The following is a 19,040-nucleotide window of genomic DNA, read 5'->3' as shown; positions in this document are numbered from 1 at the left end:
TCACTTGTGTCTGTAAAGGAACATGTACAGATGTTGTAAGGAATAATAAGATTTATACTCATATGCGAATGATGCGCTGTGTAGAGAGCGCAGGCTCAGCTAGTAACAACAGAAAATGTTTGGGATTTTGGTAAAATTATGTGCTTTAACCTCGCTTAGCTCAATTTTATCTTAAATGTCAGTACGTACTTAAAACCTCATAAGAATCTCTGCATAGTTCGTTACATCTGTAGCGAATATTTTTTATAACAGTTACGAAGATGTGTTATGTCCATTCAGATTTTATTTAATTATTTTTTTCTTTTTTCAGAGGGGAATCAGTCTAACAACAATTCAGAATGTCCTCCGGTGAGCACTGTAACATCCACATCACAACCGCATCTGATTACTGGTAATAATTGCATTTTGATAATGTAGATCACAGTATCTCCGATGTATGATATATATAGAGTGGGACATTTATCTTATTTATCTTATTAGAAACTGAGCACTACAGTATCACAAATATCCAAATTTTGATGGCTTCTACAGCAATAGTAACGCAGATGAGACAGACGGGGCAATGCACAATCTAAGTACTTTAGTGGATGATACTATGGTCATGATATGGATTTTGAATGAATACGAACAAAGTGACAAGAGAATGAACATTTGACTTTTTTAAAAGCCTTTATTTTGAAAAGCTGCTTAGAAGTGTATTTCATCCAATTGCATAGATGGTTTTTAATAGATGTGAAGGTTATAATACAATTTAAACTAATTCGATATCTCAAATCGTTCTGGAGATATAATGAAAACTATTAGTTGGCAACACTACTTAAAATTATGTAAATCTGTATCATAGGAGCAAAGTAAATAGTTTTTTGGAACTTACCACAAACTCACCATTTTAAGCAATATATATAACATGTTACCATTTTTTTTTAAATATCTCCCAAATGGTTTGAGATGTCAAATTGCTATAAACGGCATTATGATCGTTATGTGTAGTCAATACCATCTACGTGCATTGGTGTGATACTTATCTAAACATTTTTTCGAAATAATGTCCTCTAAAAAAGAAGTCAAATTTTCGATTACTTGTAACTTTGTTTCTAGTTCTAAATACGTCATATGATAACGTAGTATGAGACGTTTAGGTGTTTTGGATGTTCATTACCCCATTCACCTAACTTGCGTTATTACGTACCATTTTTTTTTTTTTTTTTTTTTTTTTTTTAATTTGTGATACTGCAGCGTCTTTTGATTTCAACACTGCATGACATGAGTGGTATTGTATTTTTTTTTTCGTTTTACATGTAAATTTAAAATATTTAATAACCTGACGTAATGCCGTTTGATTGTTTGGATGGCGACACTATTAACCTTATGGTATCTCAGAATGTTGCAAAGAATGCCGTCTGCAGGTATTTGCATGGTAGAAAATTTCAGCGATTTTTGTCAATTAGGTTAGAAATTACAAAGGCGTATCAAGATAAATGGTTCGCCCTTTGAATTTTTCCTATGAAGTATAGTTTGTAGGCTGTAGAGAGTACCTGTAGAGAGTTTGTAGGCTGATCGTATTGTGTGTAGGTCACTGTCTTTGCAATACAACGCTAGGAAAACTTCAGCAAACGCCTATTGTGCAATTCAGTAGCTTTCAGCGTGGCGACATATTAGGTCAGTGGGCCTGGTATTCGTTCCGTAGAGTTAACAATTGCGTGGGTCTAACGTTTCTAGGGTGGTTTGCTGGTGGCGAACACGACGAAACAGAAAGTTCCCTCGTAGCTCACCAGGGAGCACCTGGACAGAAGAATTGTTCGGATCACTCTAACTTTACAGAACGTAACTGCTAGTGACATGAGTGCCATCTTACTCCCTCCCCTTCCTATGTGAACGTACGAACACTAAACAATCGATTGTTGAAGAAATGCTTACGTTCCTTTTACACGATTAACACTGACGTCTTCTGTGATGTCGCGAGTGGTATTTAACGATGAAAAGCGTTCCTGTTTCGGGCTAAGTAACAACAGTGCGCGTGTCCGTAGACATGCAGTTGAGCAGGGAGATATAGCATGATTTGCACTCACCATACAGAAATCACGCTTGGCTTTCTGCTATGGAAGCAAAAGACTACATATCCCGCTGGGTCCTGGTCTTCAATAAAGGTAGTATGAGTAGTACATTTATGAGGTCATCAATTCTGACCTCTTATTACATATGGACCCCAACTTCCCGCATGTTAACGCGCGTCTTGCATACTGCCAGTTGCCTGCCGGGTCTCTGGACCTAAGCCATATCAAGCTCGTATGGGACATGGCTCTAGCAACAACCACCGATCGCCGAGCTACGTCAAGATTTAGAATAAATGTGAGATACCATATTCCACGCAGACATTCAGCATCCCTATGATCGACTGTCTGCCTGAAGAGCTGCTTGTGTGGCCGCTTCGGTGGTTGCACGTGCTATTTAGCGAGACTAATGTATATTTTTTAAAAAAAGCTCTGTGTGACACGTTGGGACGTCGTACTGATGCTATTTTGGGGTAGCTACCACTTAGCATCATCATCTTTTAGTGTACCAATTTTAGGATGTATCCATGAATTCCTACTGCGTGTTCTTAAATGCGTTTCCACTAGTGTGTAATATTTCCAACAGTTATAGTATTCCATGTTCAGAATCATGACTGTAGAAATGAGTTGTGACATCAAAATTTATTAGTGCTCAGAGTATGTGTTTTTACATTGGATGGATGAAAACCATAACGATATAAGTAAAATTTTAATCAAAATTGAGATAAGTTTATAAAAGACAACTACATATAAGGAAATTCATGTGGTAAAGACATTTAAGCAGAATAATGTTCTTTGCCAGAGATATAGTAGGTTATATTCGCACTTTCCGTAAGAAACTTATGAGTTTCCGCCGCTTTAAATTCGTTTTATCTTGGAACAAGTATATGCATGTGTACTGTTATGGTTTTCAGCCGTTCAGTGCTAGATCAACACTTGTCTATGCTACTTGCTGACCCCCTGGAAATCAATCTTTACAGTGGCTCCTGCCCTGCAAAGGTAAATTTATTCTTACATCCACCCCAATATATGAGTACATATCCAATACTAAGAATCACTCGTACATCATTTTCTATTGAGGGTCTTCACTAGAGCGAAATTAAACTACCGCTAATTTTAGACTTTTTCTGTAATATCTTCAAAATAAATAAAAATATTGGAAAAGCAGGAACGTAGTGAACTAGACAATACGATTTTGCATGTAATACCGTTATCACAACTCATCTATCTGCTTTCTATTTGCAACTGTAAATAAATTTAGCATTTTTTGCGGATTCTGTAAATAGTGGCATACCAAAAGCAGATAGGTGAATTGTGGTAAAGGTATCACATGAAAAATCGCATTGTCTAGTTCACTACGTTTCTACTTTTCGAATATTTTTATTTGTTTTGAAGAAATTACAGAAAAACTCTAAAATTAGCGGTAGTTTAATTTCGATGTAGTGAAGACCCTTAATGTTTGCATTTGCAGGAGGTAATTAACTACGTAGTGAAGTACGTCGTCAAATAATACAATGTGATAATTGACTGAGAGACTATTAAGAACGAGTAATTTCTTTGGAAACACTTGTTACATTAGGTAATAATACTTTGTAAGTACTAAAATGTGAGATGTAAAAAATCGACCCATAGCACAAAATTAAACTATCATTACATACCTTCTGAGCCAGAGAAGAAAAACTATAGACCATGACGTTGATCAAAGTATCGACACTATTTATGGATTCCTCAAAGTAGTTTGGTTTAATTCCTTTCTGTGTAGATTCTGTACGAACGAGTCCCAATTTGAAATACAGTAAGTGATAGAGATATATAAAATAGCATAGATATTACATTACTAGTTGAATTAAGTAGACATTTAAAGTCTTGTTATGTTATATTTTATTAGATTTTGATTACACATTCAAAATAAAAAAGCCAAAGAGTTCACAGATTCCCCACAGTAATATGGTGATTTCAATATGTTTTTCGTACAGCAGGTATGGTGATGGGAAGTGCTAATTCTACTCTGTCGTATCCTGGTGCTGTGATGTACCAAACTTCTCAAGGGGTCGTATATGCTGCCCCTAATTCAGGTCTTCCTAATGGAGTGATTTTTAGTCCTGTTCAACTCACTTCTCAGGGGCAAGGACAAGAACAAGGTAAGCAGCAAGCGTGGAAATTACAATTCATATTTTATTTTTTTTCGCTGGTAGTTTTATAAAGTTAAAAAGTTATGGAATTTGATTTTAATAGCAGAAGATTTTCAAGAAATATTCTGGATGAGAGAATGTGGCTGAAATTGAAACTGAATAAGCGGAAAGTTACTTCTTCTACCCACTTATACTCCTCTAGATTAGAAAAACATGCGATAGATTTTGGAAATCTATTTTCTTCCAAGTTTCAATAGAAAGTCACATCATCTTGACCAAGGTTGACAATTTTTAGCCGAGTTTTTTCTTTTGTCCTTAGTGCGTATAACGAATACATGTATAACACCTTTAAAATTGAAGGACATAAAATAGGAAGCCATGACTTTTTGAAGGTACATTTTTATACATTTCGTTTAATTTATGAGGTTGGGGAGGCAAAATAGTGAGTGTATTCCTAATAAACAAACGTTGCTTCTGTTTTTGGTCTATATATTATACTGGAAAAGGCATATACGTATATAGTTGTGTTAATAACTTTTCAGTAAATTTTATGAATGGTATGTGGTATGCAAAAATCTAGCAATATAAAATTTTAAAAAATCGTATTTAGTCCTCTAAGTGAAGTTCGAATGAACAAGGTAATGAGGAACTGGGATTTGCACCTAAATTTAGTGATCCTTATGTGTATCGCTGCTAATAAAGTTCATTTTCTTCTTTTGTTATCATAATTTTCATGTGATTACATTTTACAATATTTTAACTTCATTCTTTGTCAAAACAGTATTTACACGACTGTACGAGCGGCAATTATTTTGATAAATAACTACAGTCAGCTAAGTAAAATCACAGTTCATATTGACCGTGAAATTCAGGAAAATTAAAATGAGTCAAGAAAGTCGAGGAAATGCTTCAAAATATATCGAAAATCAGGGGAAATTACTATATTTCACAGAAGATTCTGTGTTTTAGCTGTCCACATAAGGTATGAAGAACATTTCAAAGAATCAAGACAGATGGAAAAATGTGATGATAATCAAATGACTGAAGAGAAGAAAAGTATCTCTAGAAATGTTGAAACTTGAGGAGAGCCAAAAGACGTTAAAACTTCAAGCTTTGAAAGAAAGAAAAATAAACAAATCAACAATTCAAATGCTACAAAAGAAAGAAAAATAGTTTTCTTGGTTGTAGATAATCAACGATATAGGCCACATTATATGTGTTTACTTGTTTATGAGTATATTCAGAATGCTGAGATATTAAATATATCATTAGTTTGTAATTGTTGTATGATACTGTTGTTTTATCGTAACCAAATACAGAGGTTTTACGTTAATATTTACCGCGAGAAAGTAAGCTTATACTGAATTTAATAAATAAAAGAGAACTCTTGAATTACTAGGAGGATGGGGAGGAAATTATTATTATTATTATTTAACCTAACCGTAAGTGATAATGTTCTCTGCTCAGGGAAAATTTACCTACAATATTCAGGAAAATCAATACCAGGATTTCAGTGTGAACCCTAAAAAATGCCATGAAATACAAATGTCACTATCAATTAAAATTTAAAAAGTAATTCTTGAAGTAAAAATTATCCTCACTACTTCTTCAGAAGTTCAACATTGAATGTTAATAAAATCTTCATATTTGTTTCTATTGCACTGTATGCAGTTATTTAACTTATCATTTTAAACTTCTTGTGTATGCCTTGTTGCTTATATCTATGACAGTAGCTTCAAAGTGTTCTTTTTGACGGGAACAGATAGTCTTGTTGCTGACGTCCCCATTAATCCCCAATCAATCAAATTGTTAAGCTGATGTAATGTAGTTGGTGTTATAGGTCTTCCTTTACTTCCTGGATATTTAATACATTTTGTATCTTCGAACATTTTATAAATGTAACAAGTTTCTATTGAAGTAACAAGTTTGATAATGAAGGTTCGCTGCATCAACCCTTCGTTCTATGGTAGACAAGAAACTACTTTTATGCTTTGGTTTGCAGCCCTGAAAACTCAGTTGGTGTAAGACTAATACAGTTAATACAATATTAGAACAATTTGCATTACATTACAGTAAATGTGAAAAAATATGTTAGTAGAGGACAGTTGTAAGTTGATGATTAAAGCATGCTGTTTGCGACATAAGTACATAAGAACTAAGGATAATTTACAATGTTATTTATCACAGAAAGCTCTTAGGTAAACCTTGCAGATGCATGGCGTACAAACAGAGTTGCAACTCATTGCAGTTTTGGAATTAGCACTCAGCAGGAAGTAAATATAAAGATATCTCTTCACTGTATAGATGAACCACAACGCTTTATATATTTCCTCAATATACTGATATCGTAGTTGTAGCATTAAGGTGTAACCGAAGACTTTCCATGAACTCCTACTTTTTATATCTCCATAAAATTGTGTAGCTTTTTCAGATATTTATCACACCCTAGGACCAGCATATACATCCGCTGTTTCCAATGTCCACTGTTTTTCCAGTGTCATATACCTTCTTTGGATGTGGCAGAACTGAATATCTATTCGGCAAAGTAAAAATACATTATTGGAAGGCTTTTGAAAACTCCAATAAAGAGACTTTTTTGCATTACAAGATCTTGGAAGCCAAGAACTTTCTGCCACAATAATAGATCACTTTTAACGCATTCATTTATCAAATTTAAACTAAACACAACATACTGAGCACAGCTATGTGATAAAAATATATAAAAGCACAAACATGTAACAGTTTCAAGAAACTGTGTCTTCATTAGGCTTCTACTCCTTCTCGCAGAAGAGAAGGAGTGGAAGTCTGATGAATACACAGTTACTGTGTTTATGTTTTTATATCTCTTTGTCATACAGCCTTGCTCAGTATGTTATTGAGTTTAATTTAACAATATGGAAACAAGGCCTGATAAAATAGTTGTCAAATTTATCAACCAACAACAAAAATTACCAGAACTTTAACTGGTATATGTTCATTAAAAAGCAGACAAACTGGGAAAAACTGCCTCCAACTCGAAAGTCGCTCATACCAGGGGCGGATCCAGGGGGTTGGCAATCAAGGCTTTCGCCTTCCTCCCCCTCAGAAGAGTAAACTTTCTTATTTTATATATATAAATAAAACCCATCCCAAAGTTTGGAGCCCTTAAAAGTAGCAGTATGACAACCCACCGCCCCCCCCCTTCCCAGAAGAAGTCGGTCCTGGATCCGCTCCTGGCTCATACCCGCTCTCAGTAGAGTAAACTACAAACTGCTTATATGAAATCGAGATAATAAAGTTATACCTGGTATACCTTCCCCAGTTGATCATGCCTGGTGTGAAGAAAAGGGAGATATTACACGTGTGTACTGTAAATTACCTTATGCACCGGATTCAATTTTAGAGTTGGTACGCTGCTTCTGCACTAGAAATAGGTGCAGCAATTGCTCAGCAAATACATTTTCGTGCTCTTAAATATGTGAGTGCAGTGCAAATAAATTATTGTGTAATAATAAATTTAAAAGTGAACCCTCATATCTAGATGACGATGATAGCGACTGTGAATTTGATTAATAAAGAGAGAAAGAAGGTTCTTAGGTTGGCCATGTTCAGCATCTCTAATGGTTTCATTTTTTGATTTATAGTATTTATTCGAAAATAGAAAGATACTACATTAGCAGGAGTTAAGAATAATAAAAATTATTTCTGTATTATTTGTTTTACTTATGTGCATGGTATATGAAAAAGTGGTACCTAAAGGCGCCAGTAAGCTGCTCTTGTAAATTCATTGGTTGTTTGTGCGGAGGGTTAAAACGAAAATAACAATAAGTTTAATTACAGTTCATTTGTTATTGATTTATGTATGTACTGTTATCCAATACATGGTTTAAGTAAAATAAACCCATATTCAACAATTCATATCTTTTTATAATACCTAGAACGAACAAAGCACAAATTTTACATCTGATGGTATATTGGAGGGGTTCAACCTTACCACCGTCGGCTGCGCCATTTAAATTAGCTCCTCGATTCCACGTTTCAGCTACAGTTAAAGTTCTGCTTGGGGTGGTCGTCCCTCTGAGAAGCCGGTTTGTGAGGTAGAATTATCATGAAAATGTGGCCGGAACTTGGGATCTAGATCACTTTATGAAACCACAAAATGCCGCAGGCGGGCAGCATCAGCCATGGCTTCATAAAACCAATACATACTGTAGGTAACCAAATTTGTTGCAGTGTTATCCTAATGTATGATAGCATAAATGCAATGTATCTTTATTTTAGTTATCCTAATGATATGACCATCTTCAACATGAAACATCTTCGTGACATCTGGAAGTGCGAGCACTTATGAAGTGTGTAATTGACTTGTATTTAAATTCATATCTCAAATCTGATAGTTTCGTTATAATCTGGCAAAATCCAGAATTGTTTATGTCTGAAAATTTATATAAGTGCCTCGTACGTTTTTAATTAACGCTTATATAAAAAATGGTACGCGTCATAATTTTTAACGTCAGATTAGAACTTTTATTTGACGCAAACCATTAAAATCGGTTGATCGGTTCTCAAGATAATATGTGAAGTAGTTTGAAAGAGGACGTGCATATTGATGACGTCACCGCATTCTTTCTAAGAAGTGGAATGAGTAACACCATGGTAATTGTTATCAGTAACGTGAGAATAATCGAAAGTCGCAAATGTCATATTTTAATCATCAACTTCCACACAAAGGGGATTTTTTGTTAAACTGCACCCCTAGTATGTCGTACTATTTTAAATTCTGTTTTCTACATTTGTTATTTCAACAAGCGAAATCTGAGGGCATACCTCTTGCTATCGTTTTTTTAAGAATGTGTCTCCTTTTGTCTATTGCATCCTTCTGTCATGAAATTTTGATATAGGACAAATCAAATTACATTTTTTTAAAAGTGTCTTATACGTAAATATGGTGTACATTAAGTATATTTCAAATATATTCCTCTAGCGAAAATTCTCTCCCAAAAAAGTTTAAAGTTTTTTTCAACTTTAGCTCGGGGTTTTAAGTGTTTATATTATTTAAAAGATTATTTATTGTACATTTTTTACGTATAATACTATAGCTGATAATTTCTTTATTTCCCGCCAAGTGAACTTTGTGGTGGACAAACACCGTGTGCGTGGGTTTTCTCGGGGTTCTCCCGTTTCCTCCCACTTTCTTCATTCCACCATTTCATTCATTACTCATCATCACCGTCTCCTTTAGCCTAACCGGCATAACCGTGGGACGTAAAACTCAATGATTTCATTTCATTTCATTTCTTTATTTACTTCTTATTCACACAGCGCAGAAATTAATTAAAATAGAATGTACGCTGTAGTAGTGTTTAGATATCATGCTGTTTAAATCTGCACAGTAACAGGTTAAATATCTGCTATAAATAGTCGTATTATTATGACTAATTGTGTCTGGGCTAAAGAGCTGCAGACTTCTCCAAAACCACATTATTTTCTATAATATATCGTAATATTGAATTAAAAATGCCTTAATGTAGGTTTTTGCCGACTCAAAATTTAATAGTAATTTTAAAGCTCGTGATAAACATGTCAATAATTATTCAGGTGTTAATATATTTTAATTGTCAGCGAGTGACCATATTGTTACACATTTAAAATATTAATGATTTGTTTTCTTTCTTCAGGTGCTTCATCAGGAAGCTCTTCACAGCATTTTATTACGATACCGCTTCCAGTTTCACTACCATCCAATACGCAAGCTCAGATAGAAACCAAGCCAAGTGCAGAAGACTTGACGATATCTAGAAAATGATTCAAGTACAATTGTAGTGTTTTCAAGTTTTGATTTTTTTTTTTTTTTTTTTTAAGGAAAAAAAGAAAGTCCATCTAATCTGTGTGAGATAGTATTTAAAAATATTAAATAAATAAAATAAACGAACTTGGTTGCGGAAAATAAAACTAACCGATTTAATCATGACTTTCCTGACAATTGTTTTAGGTATGTATATATTTATAAATCTGTGATTCAACACAAAAGTAAACTGATATTCCCAGTACAATTTGTTATTAAAGGAACTGACAACTCAGTAATGTATTAATTAATTTGTAAATTTGTTGACGTATATTGAAAAAAAAAAAATGAAAGGAAATATTACTTCTCATACTATGTAAACTGTGTATATAGTTCTCTGCTTTCACCATTTGTCTTCTATTTGGGAAGAATTAACAATAAGACAATCTTGTTAACATTATTTTGAAGTGTATGTTACTTACAGTAAAGGAAAAAGAAGAAAAAAGACATTTTGAAAGCAGATAAGTGCTTTGTAATTTATTATTTGAAATGTCAATTAGTATATACATATTTACACGAATTGAAAAAGTTCGTCTTATTTCTTTTGTCCACATCATGTTGTTATACAAATGTATTTGTACGTTTCGTTAGAAACTTAGGAGTGCCATTTTCGTTGGTTGATTGACAATATTTTCACAAATATTATGTGATTTTCTATTTCTTTTTTAAAATAATTCTTTTTTAAAATAATTCTTTTATCCTTATTTTATAGTAGATCGTAGGACTCTAAACACAGTAAGATGCTGTCTCTACTTTTTCAAATTAAGGAGTTGAAGTTTTGGAATTTTCTTATTACTGAGAATCAAATACGTTTCATTTTTGAATTGCAGAGAAATATAAATCATATAATGCTTAGTTGAAAGCATTATCTAATTTATAAATAATTCTATTTATCAAAATTGGGAAGAAAAAATTACATTTCCATCGTCTATATAACTCGCTGAAAGACACATCACAATGCAGTTGAAGTAAATCAATGGAGTGTCAGCTAGAAAACGGATTACGTATAGCTTTGTGGACTTCTCACTTGAGACAGAGAGGTGACAGAGAGACATTTGGAAAAATGTTTCAGCTGTGATACTGTAGTTATTGCAATGGTGTTAGGATACATCTGGTATATAATTACTTCGCTTTTTCTTTTACATTCATACATAATTCCAAGAACGACATTAACGTCGAACAAAAATTATATATTCTGCAAGAATCGCAGAAATTATATATTAACATTATAGGAACTGTGGTATAATTCAAAGTTTCTTCCATGATATCTCCTCTTTTATTTTTCTTTTACATAAAAATTATTACCCCTTTTCTCTTGAAAATAAGATACATCCTTACACACACACGCGCGCGCACAGCCTTGGGTTTGACAAAGAAAGATATTACATCAAGGCATATAATTTCATAGCCAAACAATTAGATTGAGGATAATCAATTTTGAATTCGACAATTCATATACATCTTTAAAAATATCTTACTTTAAGACTTCACGTTTGTATAACGCTCTCTCTCTGCACTGAAGTATTAGTTGTCCATTGCAGTGGTAACGGTATCTCGTGCAAATATCTATTTTTTAAAATATTTTAGTATTTAGTATTTTGTTATTTATTTCTGACATCATGATGTGATTGGTTGATCTATTCTAGGCACTGGACTGGGCATAGTTCCTCCCTCCAGCTGTTCTAGCTTCAAACAACGAGGGAAACGATCTCTCACGTTGATGTGCCAGGAGCAAACCATTTCGATTGAGGGTGGAAAAGGAGGGGCGAATTACAACGTTGTGAACACTTCACTTTCCATGTCCGTTGTGAACACTTCACATTCTGTTTTTTCTCTCACTCAGTGAAAATTATTTTCGTGCGAAACAGAAACTGCGCAGCCTTGTGAGTTCAGGCAGAAACCATTCCTACTGAACACTGGTCGCCACCTCAAAATTTCTAGTCGCCAATGGCGACCTGATAACCGGAAATTTTGCGCCTATATGTATGATGGAAGATAAGACACATTTACACTAGCCTTTGGCTAGTAAGAAACTTCGCTCCCAGACTCTCGCATTTGCTCGGCGAAAGGTTTCACACCTCTCATATCGCTAATCTTAAGGGATTGCGAAGTATAGCCATCTTATTATAGTAATTGCAATCCCCTACGCTTTTATTACATACCTTCTAAGGAAAATATCAAAAAATGCTGAAACATGTCTGTAATTATATTTTAAATGAAAAGTCTAAATACCGATTTTCATGTATCTAACATTAAGAGGCTTCAAGATATGCCCATCTTGTTTTAACAATTACAACATCAACCTTTCTTTCGTTTTTTTTTTTTTCTTTCTTTCATCTCTTCTGAGCGAGGCATCAAAAAGAGCTGAAACACGTCTTTAATTATTTTAAATGAGAAGTCTTAATATTAAATTTCATGTCTCTAACCTTAATGGATTGCGGGATACGGCCATCTCATTTTAACAATTTCAATCCCCCACTCTTTTTTCTATACGCCTTTTTCTTCTCTTGTAAGGGAAATTTTTAAAAAAAACGCTGAGAATTTCTTCAATTATTGTAAATGAAAAATCTAAATACCAAATTTCATATCTCTAACCTTAACGAACTTCGAGATATAGCCATCCAATTATAACCTTACCTACTTCTCTTCCCACCTTTTTTTCTTCCCTTCTAGGACAAATATATATAAAACGGTGAAGAATGTCTAATTATTTTAAATGAGAAGTCCAAGTATCAAATTTCATGTCTAAATCTTTACTGCGCATTGCCATTCCGATAAAACTGGGGTCTTTGATCCTTCCAAATCATGTATTCTCACTTTATTAACAGAATTCACAGATTATAAGCATGTAACAATAACAATATACACAAACGTACTAAAATAACTTCACATTTTAAACTTTAATCTCAAATAGTACAAACGAGTAAAATCACATTGGCTTTCAAGTATACACTATTTAAATTCGCAATTGAAAATTATGATTATTTTATAGTCATCTCAAATTTTGATGCTGTAATTACAATACTTACTTTCCTCACTCTCTTCATTTCTTCAATTATAAAAGATGTTACTTAGTTATGTTGAAATCAGACCAATATTAACAAGTACCACAATTTACAACTTCTCATTAAAATTTCAGTTTAAGATATTTCAAGATGTAAATATATAACTTAATACGCTGATTTTTGTAAACAATAATAGTTATTGAAATATTTTTTAAAGATTGCATAATTTAAAAGTATTCTGTACAATTTCAGAAATAATAATAATAAACAAAATGGCAAGCTATAAAATACATAACGAATAATTAAATAAATCAATACCAGATTAAATCCTGTAACTTATTTAAGTATCAATGATAGTCTAAATCTGTATTTAAAATTGCCATTGATGATTTTAAAGTCATTAATGAAATCTTTTTAATAATGAACTTTGGCACAGACAACTTCTTAAAAATGAAGTATGTAGATTTTGTAATAGCACCCCTAGAGTCTATTGTAATATTGCGCACGTGGTTCTATTTGTAAACGTTAACATATGATTTTATTTATAAACAATACCATGTGCATTTACAAGTCACTGTGAGAAGCAGACGACAGAAACTGGCGCCATCACTCATTACGCAATGGAAGAGGAACATCAGCGCCACCGCCACACAAAAGCAGCTATAAAATTCTGAGGATCATCGCATCGGGTATAAGTGTGGTTGCACAAGTTCTCTCTTATCTTGCAGTAGAGCTTTGAGAGAACTAAACCCAAGCCTCCTAGCTTGCTTTGGAGCTCTTGAGATTTCCTTTCCCACTTAGCTTGCAGTGGAGTTTTGAGAGATTCTTTACCACAAAAACCCAACTCGCAGCGGTGCTTCATGGTTATCCCTCCCTTAGCTTGCCGTGGAGCTCTGCAGGACTCCAACCTCTCTCTGCTTGCAGTGGGACATTGAGAATCCTACCCACCTCACTCAGCTTGCAACGGAACTTTGTGGGAAATCCTTCCTTTGGCTATCCGGCCTAGGGACACCTACTTTTCCTAAATTTTAGGGGACTTTATACTTGTTTAGTGGAATTGTACAGGAAATTTTATAATAAAACTGGTAGTGGAAGAAAATGATTCTCGTGTGTAATTGCCCTACATTCTACCTGCTTCAGCAGAATTTTAAACTATAGTTACTGATAAAACATCAAACTTTTCTTCTAGCACTGAAAACATCTTTTAAATCTTCATATTTATCTGTTTTCTCCTTTAATCTCATTATCTTCCATTCCGTCCTCCTCAGAACATTCTGCAATATCGATTACAAATCTAGTATTTAAGTTTTTAGCAGAAATAATATTTAGTTTACCCAATCTGAAATTCTAACTCTACTCCTCTTTTATATCCGATATATTCACATTGTATTTGACAATAGCACCATGGCGAGCTATTCTACGCTGCGCCAACCACATGAGATATACTGTAGTTTCAATTGGATCTTTGCGAGCGCTACACTCTTCTGTAGAATCTGCTTTAGTAGGAGTGATCCGAACATCATAAGTATTAGGTTTTAATTTTAGGGCATCTTAAATTTATTAGAGACAAGGAGTTTGTCTTTAAATATGATTTCATTAGAGATCGGATCATTTTTAATGCAGCTTATACCTTTACCTTGGCTAAGCTTATCACACCTATTCTCAAAACCTTTTTCAGTTTTCATTTGTGCTTTTGAAGTGTTTTCAGGTTATGAGGTCTTCGGATTTCTAACAGACTAACCACTTTATCGTCTATTTGTAAATTCCGTTTTCTATAATTAAGTTTTTCAAGGTGATTCCGATTCCTGAACTTTCAAGCTGAAGATGAATGTTAGTTGGGCCAATATTATAGTGTTACAGATATTAGAACCTCCAAACCCCCCATTTCTTTATAGTTCCTTAACAGATCATCAATGTTCGTTAAAAAAAAGTTGGAGTAGCAAAACTAGCTATCCATATATAAAAATATTTTGGTATTTAAGTAAGTTCGCACCAACATTATTTTTTTTATGTGGTTTTAGTGGAAGTTTGGATATCTTTTCCAAAATAGTGGTTAGGTCCGCTAAAAGATTTTTATTTTTAATCCCATTTATTAAGCTGTATCTGCACATTAAAGAATCAAATGGTTCAATTTCCATTTTTTTAAAACTCGTTTATTATTTATTGTGATTGCAAAGGGTTTGCTTATCCTTTTTTGTGTGACTCGAAACCAAACGTCATACATTTGGGAACAGATACCTTAATACTAATTTATCAAGTTTGTGATTAAATAGGTCGTCTGTACTATTGCCAACCAGCATAATATCATCAACATATGCGAAGAGTGGTTCCGATCATCAGAAATTAAGAGATTCCCAGTATGGACATCATCTTATAATAATTGTAATTCCTACCCTTTTCTTCCCTTCTAGGTCATATATCAAATTTCATATCTCTAACCTTTATAGGTTCCGAGATATGGACATTTTAAGATAACAATTGCCACCCTCTTTGTCCCATTCCCCGTAGAATCTGCAAAAATCCTTTCGTAGTGAGACCTTACATCACAAATCCTATTCTCTGTCCAAATTTCAAGTTTCTATCTTAAACCATTTGGTGTGGGCGTTGATCAGTCAGTCAGAACTTCTTCTTATATATATATATATATATATATATATATATATATATATATATATATATTTAAAATTTTATTGAAATTACGAAGTAATTATTAACAAGTTAAAATTGACATAGATGTTGATAAAGATTATTTAATTTTTTTTAATTATTGGAATATATTTGACATTTTTTTTTTACAGAAAGATAAACAGTAAATTCTGAACAGTTAGTTATAAAAGGAAAACTTCTAATAATTTTCCAGAAGGTAATGTACCTAAAATGGAAGCCACATTTCCTCACTGAATTGCTATGTTGATACGTTGTATCAGAAAAGTAGTAGCCCGCTTGTCACCAGTAAGGTGTGCAATACGTTGGCCTACTTCTTTGATGAAATTGAGCCCTTCGAGGCCCCAAATGCCGCTCGATTCAATGGCTACGGGCACGAACATGTATCTATCAAGCAGATCTTTATATTTTCTTCTTTTCTCGCATTCGCTGCGGGCTGCAATAGCTCCTTCTCGAGATGATGAAAGAGTGAGATTAGATGACGCGAAAGTGTCAGAGCAGGTGAAATCCCAGAGAAGAACCCTTTCCCTCTTCCATGGTACCAGCGTCATGCCTTCAGATCTGTTACACCCCGCAGGTTCACGAACAGATGGAACTTCCGCCGATGTGAGTGCTCTCTAGATAATGTCATTCACGTTCGAATGCCTCACATGTCTTCCGGAGCTACTTATACAAGACAGACCGTGTAGACCATTCTGATTTACTGATGCACAACATTTAGAGCAGTTGTGTAATTCACAGATGTCTACTCCTAGGCGAAGTGCAACTGCAATACGAAAACTTTCGTTTGGAAGGTGCAGTCCTAGGGTGTGTGAAGGTAATGCCTGTAGCCAAGCACCTGAAATTGATGAGGAGAAGGCTAGAAGTCTAGCCTTATCCTCTGGACTCTGCTTCTTGTAATAACACTGATTGATATAATTTGATGATTGGCTTGTCCCAAATTGATTGCCGTTATTTCAGGAGGACTTAAACCAACTAGGTTAGACCAGCCAGATATGCAGTCTTGGACATCGGATTCTATGTGAGGCTCATTCAGTTGGTTGAGGAGTATCTTAATGGTATGCCGGGAGCCATATAACGACGCTAAAAATGAAGGATACGCCAAATCTACAACCCGACGAATATCAAGACCTCCAGAATCAACTGGAAGGGAGGCCTGCATCCATGCGTTGCTATTTAGGTTACAGTTGAGTAACTATTCCAATCCACATTTCAGGACGGTGTCAAACTTCTCTAGTAAATCGACTTCACGCCAAGAAGTAGAACAGCGTAAAAAATAGATTATTCTTGGTATGGAGAACGACGCACGAAGGAGGTAAAAAGCTGAATGTGCGGAGACTAGCGCCAGACGTGACAAGAAAAAAATCTAACTTCCTAGTTTTCTCGACTAACAAATTACGTGTTGCCTCAGGTGAAAGGACTGCACCAAGCAGAAAGGCTGACGAGGTTGTGATAAGTTGTATTCCTGGTGCTGAATTTTTAAATTGTGAATATAACACTTCCATTTGATCTTGCGAAATTCCTAAAAATCCTACTTCACACTTCATAAAATTTAAGTGTAGTCCGATGTCTGCTTCCATAGTTCGAATATTGTGTAGTTCATATATATATATGAACTATATATATACAGTGGACTCTTTTTAATTCAAAGTCCAAGGGGACACGAAAAAACTACGAATTATCCAAACTTCGAATTATCCAACAACATTCATTTTCGAACATATAACAACAAACAAACCAAAGTACTGTGCATCAGAAACATATTCATATGGTGTAGACTTTATCTTTAAAGCAGCTTATTATTTGCGTGATCGAATACCGCAAACTAACAAACGACATTGACTCCACGTAATTCAAACTACGTGTACAATGGAAAATATATTTACGTACAACACTACAACATACATTGAATAGCCCAAATAATTAAACACCAGTAACAATTTGAATATTCTGCTCTCACTTTTAAGAAGTCGTAAACCTCATTTGCTTAAATTTGATTGTTTTTGTACGGTCAATAAATCTTGAATTTCATGTATTGCGTGGAATACGATATTAATAACATTTGGTTGACTTTATCAATAATTCACCTTAAATTTTCAATCAATTCTGAAACAAGATGAGATTGGCACACGTTCTCTATCTTTACTTCTTCCCCAACTCACCTTCATCTTTATCATTACATAGATTTTATATTTATCTTTTGTATTTGGTCTAGGAATTAATTCGTGCGGTTGGTACGCACACATTGAAGCTGTAGTACAAACACAAAATACATAAATACCTTAAGAAAAATATTCATCTGTCAGGCAATGTACGGATTCCGTGGCGAAAGAAGTCCTTATCCTTGGAAGCGATCCAGTCAGAGACCCATGTTTCGATATCTTCTGAAGAAGTAAACCGCTGTCCAATCAAATCGTTGTTCATGCAATCGAACAAGTAGTAGTCCGAAGGAGCAACGTCTGGTGAATACGGCGGGTGGGGTAAAACTTCCCATCCGACATTTTCTAAATAGGTTTTGACCGGTTTTGCGACATGTGGGCGAGCGTTATCATGTTGAACAATAAGTTTATCATGTCTGTTCTCCCATTCTGGTCGTGTTCTGGCCAGAGCTTGCTTCAAACGCATTAATTGTCGTCGATAACGTTCTCCATTCATAGTTACACCCGGTTGCAGCAGCTCATAGTACACCACACCTTTCATATCCCACCATATGCACAGCATAACCTTTGCACAGTGAATATCTCGTTTTGGTTGTGATGGACCTGGTTCACCTGGTTTCACCCAGGCCTTTTTTCGTTTAGGGTTCTCGTAATGGATCCACTTCTCATCACCCGTAATAATTCGATGCAGAAACCCCTTTCTGCTCTGTCGTTGAAGCAGCAATTCGCAAATGGTTTTTCGTCTTTCAACGTTTCTGTCTTTCAATTCATGTGGAACCCAATGTGACATCTTTTGAATCATTCCCATGGCTTTCAAGCGTTTGGAGACTGTTGTTTGATCAACGCCTAATGCTGCTGCAAGTTGTTCCTGCGTTTGACACGAATCCTGCTCGAGCAATGCTGTCAATTCTTCGTCTTGAAATTTTTTTGGCTGTCCAGCTCGCTCTTGGTCTGCCAAGCCGAAATCACCACTTCTAAACCGTGCAAACCACTTCTGACACGTTCGCTCAGCTAGAGCATGGTCACCACACACTTCCACCAAAATACGATGACTTTCAGTCGCACTTTTCTGCATGTTAAAGTAATGCAGCAGGACACCCCGCAAAAACACTTTATCAGGCACAAATTGCGCCATGTTCACTTCACTACAAACTGGTGTTGTTGACGCTTTAATCCACTGCCCTATACTACGAACGATACGCGAT

At 34.7% G+C, this 19,040-nt stretch overlaps 1 protein-coding gene across 2 annotated transcripts in view; it reads left to right on the top strand.

Moving 5' to 3' along the window:
* The window catches only part of bs (serum response factor blistered), a 217,938-nt gene extending 207,403 nt beyond the window's left edge, over positions 1-10,535 (top strand). The window contains exons 4-6 of one of the 2 annotated variants that reach the window (XM_081758972.1): positions 311-391; positions 4,031-4,192; positions 9,841-10,535. In XM_081758972.1, the coding sequence (XP_081615098.1) occupies positions 311-391; positions 4,031-4,192; positions 9,841-9,968 (371 nt within the window). In that variant the 3' untranslated portion in view covers positions 9,969-10,535. Of the gene's footprint in view, positions 1-310; positions 392-4,027; positions 4,193-9,840 lie in introns of both variants that reach the window. The other variant, XM_081758971.1, reaches the window with a different exon arrangement.
* Positions 10,536-19,040: the final 8,505 nt, after the last annotated feature.

Source organism: Thermobia domestica, chromosome 5 (genome assembly GCF_964235325.1).
Source record: "Thermobia domestica chromosome 5, izTheDome1.hap1.1, whole genome shotgun sequence".
Lineage (NCBI taxonomy): Eukaryota > Metazoa > Arthropoda > Insecta > Zygentoma > Lepismatidae > Thermobia > Thermobia domestica.
The sequence above is the reverse complement of the archived record's forward strand: the minus strand, read 5'-3'. Positions and strand labels throughout refer to the sequence as shown.